This window comes from Helianthus annuus, chromosome 13, assembly GCF_002127325.2.
Source record: "Helianthus annuus cultivar XRQ/B chromosome 13, HanXRQr2.0-SUNRISE, whole genome shotgun sequence".
NCBI lineage: Eukaryota > Viridiplantae > Streptophyta > Magnoliopsida > Asterales > Asteraceae > Helianthus > Helianthus annuus.
In genome coordinates, this window is record NC_035445.2 from 102,182,315 (window position 1) to 102,195,773 (window position 13,459).

The 13,459-nt window shown below is 34.3% G+C and overlaps 2 protein-coding genes across 3 annotated transcripts; one reads left to right on the forward strand and one right to left on the reverse strand.

Moving 5' to 3' along the window:
- Positions 1 to 931: 931 nt before the first annotated feature.
- On the forward strand, positions 932 to 4,269 carry LOC110898844 (G2/mitotic-specific cyclin S13-7). The gene is made up of 5 exons (XM_022145691.2): positions 932 to 1,083; positions 2,137 to 2,315; positions 2,394 to 2,744; positions 3,268 to 3,681; positions 3,770 to 4,269. The coding sequence occupies exons 1-5, from the start codon at positions 1,047 to 1,049 to the stop codon at positions 4,094 to 4,096; spliced, it is 1,308 nt and encodes a 435-aa protein (XP_022001383.1). The 5' UTR covers positions 932 to 1,046; the 3' UTR covers positions 4,097 to 4,269.
- A 1,028-nt stretch (positions 4,270 to 5,297) lies between these two features.
- On the reverse strand, positions 5,298 to 12,467 carry LOC110898843 (stomatal closure-related actin-binding protein 2). 2 transcript variants are annotated; one of them, XM_022145689.2, is made up of 13 exons: positions 12,281 to 12,467; positions 10,885 to 11,186; positions 10,186 to 10,314; positions 9,928 to 10,020; positions 8,941 to 9,081; positions 8,738 to 8,806; positions 8,123 to 8,206; positions 7,768 to 7,948; positions 6,867 to 6,983; positions 6,731 to 6,789; positions 6,464 to 6,601; positions 5,828 to 5,977; positions 5,298 to 5,637 (listed from the first exon to the last, which is right to left on the reverse strand). In XM_022145689.2, the coding sequence occupies exons 2-13, from the start codon at positions 11,167 to 11,169 to the stop codon at positions 5,590 to 5,592; spliced, it is 1,494 nt and encodes a 497-aa protein (XP_022001381.1). In that variant the 5' UTR covers positions 11,170 to 11,186; positions 12,281 to 12,467; the 3' UTR covers positions 5,298 to 5,589. The 2 variants fall into 2 exon arrangements, with proteins under 2 accessions (XP_022001381.1, XP_022001382.1); XM_022145690.2 differs by having other exon boundaries at positions 5,329 to 5,637; positions 12,285 to 12,467.
- Positions 12,468 to 13,459: the final 992 nt, after the last annotated feature.

Here is a 13,459-nt window from a genome sequence, read left to right on the forward strand (position 1 = left end):
GTCCCCGAAGCGGATGGATGTTAGTTTTTCTGGTTAAGTAGGTGTGAAATGACAAGGACCGTCTGAGTAACAATTTGTCAAACCACAGGGACTATCCAAGTAACAACTTGTCAAACCACAGGGACTATCCGAATAACCTTCATCCGCTTTAGGGACTATCCGAGTAACATCTTGTCAAACCACAGGGATTAAGAGTGTAATTCTGAAAAGTTGGGGACTAAAGGTGAAATTTCACCAAACCACAGGGACTATCCGTGCATTTTACTCACCTAATAATAATAATAATAATAATAATAATAATAATAATAATAATAATAATAATAATAATAATAATAATAGGTAGAGGATCCTGTAAAAAGTGCTCAAAGTGTAAGAAGTGTGAGAAGTGTATTATAACACTATATATAATACTATATAACACCATATAAACACCGTATAACAATATGTAACACCATATAATACCATATAACACTATGTAACACTATATATCATTATATAACAAATATAACACTATAGGTTGTCTGATAGCATGTCTATGATAGATGTATAGTGTTATATTTGTTATATAATGATATATAGTGTTACATAGTGTTATATGGTATTATATGGTGTTACATATTGTTATACGGTGTTTATATGGTGTTATATAGTATTATATATAGTGTTATAATACACTTCTTACACTTCTCACACTTTAGGCCCTTTTTACACTATCCTTACCCAATAATAATAATAATAATAATAATAATAATAATAATAATAATAATAATAATAGATATACAAATAAATTGGGTAAAATATGTCAAAATCTAAAAGTCAAAGCCCTCTAACTGTAAAGTCACAACTCACAAGGGGCTTTTTTGCAAAGTCAGAAAATTCAAAAACCCCAACGGCTAGAAATCAGACCGTTAGGGCAACATATGCAATGCAATTCATCCGCTTCAAAAAGGGTCACAATCTCTCTTTCAACATTCATCAATTCACAATTTCACATACCCACAAAAAAAGATTTCTAGAGAGAGAAACCCATCTTCAAATTTTCGTCAATGGGTTCAAGACATCTTCTTCAAGAACAAAACAGAGGTATTCATATCAAAACCCTAAAAAACCCTAATTTACATCTGGGTTTTTGTTGAAAAACAAAACCCTTGTTCTTTTTGAGTTGTTTGATCTTCTGATTATGATTGCATCCGGTTAAATGATGTATATTTAAATCTTGGATCTTGAAACTTTTAAGTAGTTTTAGGGTTTCTGTGATCCTCTGTTTTTTTTTTTTAATTATTAAAATTTTCATAAGAACTAGTTGTTTTGGGTTTATTAGGTTATTTCATTTCTGGGTTTTGATTATGTAAATCTCAATTTGGGATCTTGGAATTTTTGAGTAATTTTAGGGTTTTTGTATAATTGATTTTTTATTAAAACTAATATAAATACTAGTTGTTGTGGGTTATTATATCATTAAATTTGTGGTTTTTGAATATATCTGTTTTAATGATGTGAATCTCTTGAAATATTTGAACAATTTTAGGGTTTTTTTAATCCTCTGTTTTTTAGTTATTTAGGGTTTTTGTATCCATTGTTCTGTTTAATTAAAACTTACATAAAAACTACTTGTTGTGGGATATTATGTTATTAGATCTCAGGGTTTTTATTACATCCGTTTATTGTTGTGAATCTTAATCTGGGATCTTGAAATTTCTGAGTATTTTTAGGGTTTTTGTAATCCTCTGTTTTTTAGTTAAATTTGATAAACCCTAGTTCTTTTGGGTTACTAGATTATTAGATCTTCCGGATTTGATCACATCCCTTTTGATTATGTGAATCCAAATCTGGGATTTTAAAATTTTTAGAGTAATTTTAGGATTTTTATATCCTCTGTTTTTTCATTTTTCAGTTAATCTCATAAACCCTAGTTCTTGTGGATTATTAGATCTACTGATTATGCGAATCTGAATCAGGGTTTTAATCTTTTCAAATTAGTTTAGTTTTTTTTTTTCTTTTTTATAATCAATTTAAATCTGTTTCTTGAACCAATGATGTTAATCCAGATTTAGGATTTTTTATATTCTTATAATGTTTTAATTTTTTTTTATTGGTGAAAACCTTAAACAAACTCTGTTTTTGTAATTGTCAAAGGTGAAGCAGTTGGGGTCATGAAACAGAAGAATCGCCGCGCACTTGGAGACATCGGAAACTTGGTTACTCTAAAGCCGCTAGACGGTAAACCCCTGCCCGAGATCACCCGCCCGGTTACCCGAAGCTTCTGTGCACAATTACTTGCCAATGCCCAAAAAGATGCAGCAGAAAACAAAAAGGTTAAATCTTGATTTCCCAATTCTTCAAATTTCACAATTAATAATATTTTTATTTCATGTCTTGATTCTGTTTTACAGAAACCTTTGGCTGTTGTAAATGTTAACAACAACAATAATAAAAATAATAAATTGGAAGCCAAGAAGAAAGTTGCTCCAAAACCGAAACCAGCACCGGTGCCACAAAACACAACTGTGATCGAGATCAGCCCCGACACTGTCGAAGAGAAAGAGAAGCCCCAATCATCGCGATCGCGAAACAAGAAGCCTCAGTCTTCACTTACTTCTACACTCACTGCCAGGAGCAAAGCTGCCTGTGGACTGAACTATAAACCGAAAAACATTGTCGATATTGACGCTGGAGACGTCGATAATGAACTGGCACAAGTCGAATATGTCGAAGACATCTACAAATTCTACAAACTTGTAGAGGTAAAACTTAAAAGATTGTTTATATAGAGTTTTCTTGAGTTTCTTAATGTGGGTTGTCAAAAAAGTCACAAAATTGGGTTAAAATTGCACTTTTCTTGAATTTCTTGACGTGGGTAGTAAAAAATATGGGTTAATTTACTTTTTTATTGAATTTTTTGATTTGGGTTGCCAAAAAGGTCACAAATTTGTGTTAAATTTACTATTTTATTAAGTTTCTTGATGTGGGTTGTCAAGAAAAATCACAAAATTTGGGTTAAATTTACAGTTTTCTTGAATTGATGTGGATTGTTAAAAAAGTCATAAAATTTGGGTTAATTTACAGTTTTCTTGAATTTCTTGATGTGGGTTGTTAAAAAAGTTACAAATTTGGATTAATTTACTGTTTTCTTGATGTGGGTTGTCAAAAAAAGGTCACAAATTTGGGTTAATTTACTGTTTTATTGAATTTTCTTGATTTGTATTGTCAAAACAGTCACTTTTTTTGTTAATTTACTGTTTATTTCTTGATATGGGATTGTTGCAGAATGACAACAAAGTTCATGATTACATGAACTCACAACCCGAAATCAACGAAAAGATGAGGGCGATCTTAATCGACTGGCTGATCGAAGTTCACAACAAATTCGAGCTCTCTAACGAAACACTGTACCTAACAATCAACATAGTTGACCGATTCTTGGCTTCCGAAACCGTTGCTAGAAGAGAGTTACAGTGTGTAGGCATGAGTGCAATGCTCATTGCCTCAAAGTACGAGGAGATTTGGGCCCCGGAAGTCAACGATTTCGTCCAGATTTCGGACTGCGCTTACGAACATAAACATGTGTTGGTTATGGAGAAGAGGATATTGGGTAGATTGGAGTGGAACTTAACCGTCCCGACTCCGTTTGTGTTTCTCACCAGGTTCATCAAAGCGAGCGTCACCTCACCGGAGATCACCGTAAGTGTTTTATTATTATAAAAATTCGGGATAAAATTCTTCTATTAGTTGGTTGTGAAATAAATGATTCTGATTTTGATGTTTGCAGATGGAGAATATGGTGTATTTTTACGCTGAATTGGGAATGATGCATTACGGGATCATCAAGTTCTCTCCGTCGATGGTTGCAGCTGCAGCGGTGTATGCTGCACGCGCTACGATGAACAAGAGCCCCGTGTGGCACGAGACGCTGGAAGTGCATACCGGGTTCAGTGAGATGCAAGTTCTGGAGTGTGCGAAAATGATGGGGGGATTTCATTTGTTGGCGAGAAGCGATGAAAAGCGGAAGGTGATATATAGGAAGTATTCGAGTGTTACACGAGGTGCGGTGGCTCTTTATCAGCCAGCGAAAGCTCTGTTGGCTGTAGCGAACTGAGTGTTTGTTTTTGTTGGATTTGACTCTTCTTGATATAATTTGACTCAATGATATCATCATGATAGTAGTACTAAAATATCCTCATAACATTTTGATTAGCTGTTGATGTATGAGGTGGTGACTGATATAATTTTTTTTTACTCAATGATATCATCATACAGATATTAAACTCTTCTCTTCTTTCTAACATTTTGACTATTAGTTGTCTTTATAATTTTACCTATATTGTTAAAGCTGCTTGCTTATCTATTGTTTAATTAATAACTTTCTTTTGTCCCAACAGTTGTCAATGTTTGTTCTGGTCACAACACTTCCTCAAATCACATTTTGACACCTTCAAAAGTAACTTTTAGACGAGCTTGGTTCATGGAAATTATGGGTTTGCCAACAAATGTAGCTTGACAACAATATCTTGAATGTTGTTTGTAGGTAGTGTGATTCTTGAGTACAGTTTGACTGGCCGGTTGACTTGTAACAAAAAATTTGTGACTGATACAACCAACAGCTTAGCTTTCCTAATTTATATTTATGGAGGGAGGAGTCCTTATAATTTTTTTTAAAAACATACGCTTCGACCCAAACGAAATCCCTAGAGTCCCAGCACCAAATCCTCTAGCTTATGTGACCCATGGGAGGATGAACCCATATGCCGATCAGTATGTTCGGGAAATATTAAAAACATTGGGGTCCGAAGACCCTACCAACATTTTGACAGACAATATTATTTATTGCCCTTTTTGTATCTATATGGAGGCTTATTCACTAATTCTTCCTAATGAGACAATATTGAAAACATAGATTATTCTCTAATCTTTGTTGGGAGAATAAGGAAAAACACCACTAATAATCACAAGTAAGTTTCTAATCATGTTCTTAAATTCTATTTTAAATTAATCAGCAGTTTTCAAAACCTATTTTCAAGTTGTCATCTTGGTCACAAGTTACTTCTTTAGTCCTTATATTATTTTAATTGACATTTAACCCCCTCAATTTTATTTATAGAAATGCACAATTTTATTTATAGAAACGCAACTCATAAAACTTCATGCCCCCCCATAAACATTAATTATTATTATTATTATTATTATTATTTTTATCTCAGGCAGGTAGTTATCTGATATCAGTTTTATTTATATAAATGCAACTCATCTAACTTCAGTTCATTCATTATATGTGTAATAAATACTCCTGCAAAGTTGTCAATGGAAACTCTAATATATTTCAACAAGATAAAAGCAGCTTCAATCCAAGAGTTCCTTCCTTGTTTGTTATATCAGAAATGCGAAATTAATAAAACTCGGTATACAACGTTACAACCAATTGACAGGCAAACCAAAACTATGCCTAAAAAGGATGCACAAAATCATCAAATTAGTAGAAAAAAAAAAAAAAAACACACCCGGAAAATAAAAACACAAAATACAAAAAATAAAAAATAAAAATTAGAATTGAAAAAATCAAATCCCACTTTGGAAACTTGGTCATTAGTAAAATTAAAGAAGATAAAGTGATGCTTGATCATCCGGCCCAGCTAGCACCACCTGCGATTCATTAGTAAAATTAAAGAAGATAAAGTGATTCATGTTTTTATCTCTAACGGGCCACACAGATAAAATAACTCAAACGGAACATGTCAATTGAGACGAAAGAAATGCATATTATCATTTTTTACTCATTTAATATTGTTGTTTTGTATAATTTGAGATTAATGAAGAAGGGAAAAATGCATACATTGCAATCAAGCGCGTATCTTCGGGCTAGAACAACGGCTGCATTTCTTTCTCGTTCTGATTCAAAAACTAATACAAAAGATTGCCCTTTTCTTGATTGCCAAAATAATGATTTAGCCGCAAGATTCCCGCCACCTCTAAATCCACATAGCTGAAATTTGGTCAAAGAAAATGTTGTAAGAACTTAAAGTGATTATATATATTTAATAAACTTTAATCTTAATTTATAAAAGAGTTAATTGCCATTTTAGTCCCTGTGGTTTGGGCCATTTTGCCAGTTTAGTCCAAAGGTTTCATTTTTAACATCTGGATCCAAAAAGGTTTCATCGTTGCCATTTTGGTCCAACTGACTTAACTCCATCCATATCTGTTAAAGCTGCCAAGGGCATTTTTGTCAGATATGGATGGAGTTAAGTCAGTTTGACCAAAATGAAATGACAAAAATGCCCTTGGCAGCTTTAACAGATATGGATGGAGTTAAGTCAGTTGGCAACGATTAAACCTTTTTGGATCCAGATGTTAAAAATGAAACCTTTGGACTAAACTGGCAAAATGGCCCAAACCACAGGGACTAAAATGGCAATTTACTCTTTATAAAAAGCAAGCAAAATAAAGGTATTATTATTATTATTATTACCTGCATTGATGTAGAGGAATAAGCATCTCTAGCCTTTGTAATCCATCCTTTTGAAAGCTTCATTCTCATTTTTCCAATACGTAATAAATGAGCAGAATGTGTCGTGTAATTTCGACCGTTCATCTGAGAGATAACCACCTGTAAAAGAAAACCAACGAAACATTCAAACAACGCCCAAGCTAAAGTTTACGGGCCTAATTGCCTATTAGAGTTTTGACTAATAGTCAACCATACCAAATAAATTTATAGATTAACAATTTAACGTACACTGAATTCAGAATTTCCTTTTCGAGAAAGTGTCTCCACATAACTCTCTAATCCAACAGCTGTTACAAAAACGTCATCAAAACGAATAAATTCAGTCAACAAAAGAAAATATGAGAAAAAAGGAAAGGGAACAAACCGGGCTGTATCGGACAATCTGCCGTCACAGTTGACTTTTGGCCGTTTGATATAATATCAACTTGCAAAATCCGCCCAACATCATACGGCTCGGGTGCATAAACTGATTTGTTCGCACCTGGCGAAAAAATAAATTTCGTTAAATAACGTAAAATAAGACATGCACATTGAAGATGATTTTTTACTACAGGGCTTAGCGGGCAGGCGGGCGGGTCGGGATGGGTAACGGGTCATTTTTATCCGGGTCCAAACAGGGTTGACCCAAAACCCTTTTGTCCAATTTCTTTTATTTAAAATAATAAATGTCGAAAATATTGATTACAGAAGTTATATTATTTGAATAATAGTCCAAATATTTTAATAAAAGTATAGGTGGCTGTATGAAAAGATATATTTTTAAGATGATTTTAGATTCATTAGAGATATAGAACGTACTCGAAAAGACCAATTTATAAGTAAGAGTAAAGTACACGGATGTACCAAAATTTTGTATTTAGTCCCTAGCTTTCCAAAAGTACATGAATGGTCCCTCTGGTTTGCAGTTTGGAAACACATTTAGTCCCCAACCAACAAATCTAAAGGTTTTAGCATGTCCAAGTTCGGGACTAAATGTGTTACAAAGTGCAAACCACAGGGACCATTCATGTACTTTTGGAAAACCCTGGGGACTAAACACGTTACAAAGTGCCAATCACAGGGACCATCTATGTACTTTTGAAAAGGTAGAGACTAAATCCAAAATTTTGATAAACCACAGGGACCATCCGTGTACTTTTCTGTAAGTAAATATGTCAAACTGCCACATGTATTCTTGACAAAGGCAAAATGAACCGAGACATAGTACAAAAATGTTTTTGAAGAAATTAGTTGCATGACGATTACGTAAATAAATATATAAGCACCTGAAATAAGCTCCCGTCTACTACATTGTGACGATAAACGGTACCACTGAATTGAACATTTTGAGAGCTCCGTAGCTTCTTCTGAACACGGTTGAAGTCGTAAAATTGAGCCCAAACTTACGGAACCTTCTAGAGCATATAAGCTTAACTTGTTTTCCTCAACCAGTTTCTTCAGCAATAGCTGCATATGGATTAGGAGTTAAGGTAGTTAAGTGAATGCAACAAAAAAATATCATAATTTATGTTTTATTAGCAATCATAAATATTTTTTTTAACCGAGGCATTTTACACATAAAATTAATGTTTTTATCAAACTATGTGCTAAGTCAAATGTTGCAAAATTTTTATAAGATACCTCTTGCTGAAGTTTTACGGAGAATGCAGATTTCTCTTGGATTTGTAGCCTCAACGCTCGAAGCTCGTGTTCCATATCCATCACCTAGAAAACAAAGGCATAAAAATATCAAGATTTTGAGATGATGGCATGCATTGGCAGTTCTTGAACTTAAGTGTTCGGTAAAATTATGTTGGGGGGGGGGGGGGGGGGGGAATCAATACGTATAAATTATTCTGTAAAAATTACACCTAAGCAAAAAAAAAAAAAATCAATGCCATTTTCATCATCATTCGACACCGGCCTTAGTGAAGTAGTTAGGGATGAACAAATGCCGAAACCGAACCGGTACCGGGACATTATCGGTACCAATTCAGTACCCACCTTGAGATTTTTGGGATTGGTACTTTCGGTTTGGTACAGTACGGTACAGGTATTTTGGGTTGATTTAACTTCTAATACCGTACCGAGCACTTTCTGTAGTGGTACCCGTTTTTGCGATTTTCGAGATCGGTACTTTCGATACCGAGCTCATCCCTAAAAGTAGCTTTAATACATAGGTGGCTATATATGCGTGGCCTCACGAAAGTTATCCCATAAAAAAACTGAGAAAATACAAAAGAAACTAACTAATACCTTGCAGGGGGAATGCAATAACCGAATTCTTCTAGCCTGCTGGATTTCCTCCACCATCTCCTCAATTTCCTAAAATAATATTATTAGTATTCTTTAACCATAGATAGCTATATGAGTATATGTAATATCTTTTAAAAGAAAGTACAAAATATATTACATTTTAAATATATTACATTTTAACTTTATAAATTTAATGCTGTTACCTGCTTTCCTGAGGTTAATGACATCCTTTCTTGCTCATCGAGAGCCTCCCCGATTCTTCTCACTACTGCTTTCGCACTTTCGATTTCTGCACAAGCGAAAGATCTTTCTTGGTTTACAAGTTTTTTAGCATCTTCGGAAGCCTGCAAACAAATAATAATATTTGTTTTTATTACCTCGAATAAAACATTAAACAAAGGGAACACCGGCCGTATATTGAAGCTACTATATACGTCACTTAAGTATGTATTCGATTCCGTTTATACCAACTGTGACAAAAAAAAAATGTCACATTATGAAAATGCCCTTAGATTCGTTGAAAATACGTTTGTTGAGGGCTGGAGGTGTCAACGTGTTATAGGTTAAGATTGTTGCTGTTGAAAAAACTTAAAGGTCATTTTCACTATTCGACATGTTTCTTGTCGGAATTGGTATGGACGAAACCAAATACATACTTGGGCGACCTGTAAAGTTAGAACAATATATGGACTACAGATATACTAGGGGTGTGAATTTCTGACACGACATGAAATTCGCGGGTTTGGGTTTAGTCTAAACAAGCTCGGGTCAGTTTCAGGTTGAACCCGTGAACCCGTTTAGCTAACGGGTCGGGTTTGGGTTGGCGAGTCGACCTGTTTAATCCATTCATATTATATTATATTTTTTACTATATGATTTATGTCATAAATTAAATTGGGTGTATATTTTATGTCATAATTACAACTTAAAAAGAGAAACTAACATAAGATTTTACAATTGAAATGTAATTGTATTATATACATTTGTGTTCTTTTGTAGCAAATTTTAATTCTAGTATATTAATTTGCAGGAAAAAAATTATGGTTGAACGGGTCGTATTCGGGTTCATATGTATGACACGATTTTCGGGTTGCGTTGAACCCGCGAACACGACCCGTTTAGCACCCCTAAGATATACTATTCGCCCAAAGAATTGAATTCTATTGGTGAAAGCGATCGAAGTTAATTACCTGTTTGAGAAAGTTTGCAAGTTTCTTCACTTCGGACTTTTCTTGTATCAACTCCCCTTCGTTTTGAGTCAACTTTACCGCCAATGCTTCCACCTATGACAAATTATCAGCCATACATTGTAGAAATTATAATTTTTTTTACCTTTATTATATTACCATAAAAGTAAGCTTCTTGAATCATATATTATATATAAACAAGTAGATAAGACTAGAATGCAAAAATAAAATAAAATATGAAATGTAAAAAGGGTATAATACCATAGAGATAGCTTTTTCAACGTCTTCCTTATTTCGACCAACTAATCTTCTTCTTAAATATTCCAAAGCATCTCTAAGTTTCTTTAAAAGTACATGACCCTCTAATGAAGCCACCTCTTTGAGTTTAGCCTACATTTAATAACACAAATGCAATCTATGTTTAAGAAATAATATGACAACAATATTTGGATTAATAAATATCCGTCTAAAGTTCAAAAATTCAAAATGGAGTAAAATGTCATTTTCGTCTATGAGGTTTGGCCAGTTTTGGGACTTTCGTCCAAATGTTTGTTTTTCCGCATCTGGATCCAAAAGATTTGAAATGTTGCCATTTTCATCCGGCCCGTTAACTCCATCCATTTTCTCCGTTAAGTTAGGGGTGATTCCATCTTTTTTGTTAACTTTAAGGTCAATTCGGTTTTTTTCACTTTATGTAAAAAAAAAACGAATACCCCTGAAAATGACCAAATTGCCCTTTAAGTTAACAAAAAGACAGAAATACCCCTAACTTAACAGAGAAAAATTGGTGGAGTTAACGAGCCGGATGAAAATGGCAACATTTCAAACCTTTTGGATCCAGATGCAGAAAAACAAACCTTTGGACGAAAGTCGCAAAACTGGCCAAACCTCAGGGACGAAAATGGCATTTTACTCGTAACTTCATCTAAAATTTATCCAAACAAATACTTCTAACTATACCTCATCGGACAGCTTAGCTGCAGCAGACAGATTCTTGTCAAACTTACTAGCGAGATCACGAACCGATAGACGTTTATGTTGATCGGATAACGCTGCGGTTTCCTGGGCCACAATGTCTTTTAAAGGTGGGCCCGGATCATCCACAGCTGCTTCGTCGAGAATCTGGTTATCGGGTCCTAATTTATACTTCGGGAATTTATTTGATTTGAAACTCACATCTACCGATACCGACAGAACAGCTTGCATTTGCATCTCATCAAAAACCTCAGGGCTTACTTTTGTCATTCTTCCAATTATACGTTCTACATTAAAAAAGTAACACGATTATCTTGAACCGTAAGCTCCCAGATCTTGAAGAAATGTTTTGCGAAAAAAAAAAAAAAAAAATCTTCTACATTAAGTAATGCACTATTGTCCTACAGAAAAGTCTATGATTTGACTTTTGAGAGTCAAATGACTTTTTCCTTTACAGTTCACAAAGATTAAGCAATTTCAAAGCCACAAAATGACTACCAGTTTGTCTATATAAATTTGCTGTATAAAATAAATAAATTAAAAAAAAATGTAGTGATAAAACCACAAAGCTACATGTATTGACTTAAAAAAGTCAAAATTGGACTTGTATGTTAACAATGGAGTACAAAAAAGTTATAGCAGGATAGCAGATCTACTTAATGTTTCAACAAATTTGTTCAAATTACTGATCATTTAGCTTCCAAAATAAATTAGTAACATAAAAAGTTAAACAAGCCCCCACAAAATGTATAAAAGTATTGAAAAAAAAACATATAAAATAATAAAATAAGTTCCATACAAACAAAAAAAAAAAAAAAAAAAAGATACATCATACATGATCTCACCTTTAACATGAAACAGTAGAGTCTAACTGTACTGAAAATGAACCTCAAAAACCAGGTTACAGAAAACCTTCATTCATCACCTAAAAAATAGTTTTTTCAAGAAAAAAAAAAGAAAAAGAATGTTTTTTCAAGAAAAAAAAAAAGAAAGAAATTGTTTTTTCAAGAAAAAAAAAAGAAAGAAATTGTTTTTTCAAGAAAAAAAAAAAAAGAAAGAAATTGTTTTATTCAACCACATTACAACAACAACACCAAATTACAGAAAACCTTCATTCATCACCTAAAAAAATTGTTTTTTTTCTAAAAAGAAAAAAAAATGTTTTTTTCAAAAAAAAAAAAAAGGAATTTTTTTTTTCAGCCACATTACAACAACTACACCAAATTATCCAGCTAAACTAACCAAACACATGATCACTTAACAATATAAAACCTAAATACTCAATAAACAAAGATCATGGTCACAGATTAGCAAACAAATTAAGCATTTCAAGAACATAAACCCTAAACTAGAGAGAGAGAGAGAGAGAAGATGTACTTACTTACAGTTGGAGACAAGAGTGAAGAGGAATGTGTGTGAGAAATGGAGGTAAAAGTGGTTGTAGAGAGAGAGTAAAGAGAGAGAGAGAGAGAGAGGAATGATGTGAAGGAGTGATGTTTGTCTGGGAAGAAGAAGAAGAATCCTAAAGAGGAAGATGTGTCTCTGCAAGTATTGTATTGTGCTTTTGAAAAAGCAAAACCAAAATAATAATAAAACTGAAAAGTAAAAGCTGCCCCTCTTCACAACATACTTGGTCCACCATAACCAAAACTTGACCAATTTTCACTAGGGTTAACTTGTTTTTTAATTTGTTTTTTAACCTCATACATTCCTAGGTCTGAAGGGTATGGGGTTTGGGTTTGGGTTTGGGCGTGTGAAACTTATCCAAGCTTTGCACATCATCCCTTATAGGCTTGGCTTTGGGCGTTGCCCCTCTCGTGTTGGTATTGTGCCTGACGTGGGACGCTGGCCTGGTTGAGGTGGCTAGCTGTGATTGGCTGGTTAATTAAATGAATTTTTATATAGGGTTGGCCATGCGCAGCTAAAAAAAAGCCACGCCACCCTACAAAAAAAGTCACGCTACCCCACGCCCAACCAAGCCACACCATGTGGAGCCTACCTTCGCCACATGTCAACCCAAGCCCCCCACACCCCACAGTCTAAGGGTAGAGGTGCCTGGAGCCGCGTAGGAACTGGTTCCGGATACGTTTGGGTTTTCTATTGGATTTTGATCGGTTTGATCGGGTTTTGGTCGGTTTAGGTTCGGGTTTTGACCGAGCATAGGTGGAACTAGTTCCAGTGGTTCCGTTTCGGTTCCTTTTTCTTTAGCCGGGCCTGGAACTGGTTTGTACACGTGGTTCTGATAAGGTAGGGACTGGTTCCGATTCGGGTAGTCCGGGTCAGGTTTGAAACCGGGTTTTTTGTACACCTCTACCTAACGGTGGAAGGAGTGGGAAACCCAGTAAAAAGGGGTAAACCATCCCCACCCCGGTCAAGTTTGTCACTCAAGTATCTTGACTAGGTTTCTATACTCGGGTGTGTGTTTAGATATCGCTATGCTACACTTCCGTCGGTGGTTAAGTTGCTAAAACAGTAATATTTTATATAATATCTTAAAGTTTTAGAACAATAAAGGTCATAATAAAGAAAAATAATAATGTTACCAGTTTTGAAGTAAATG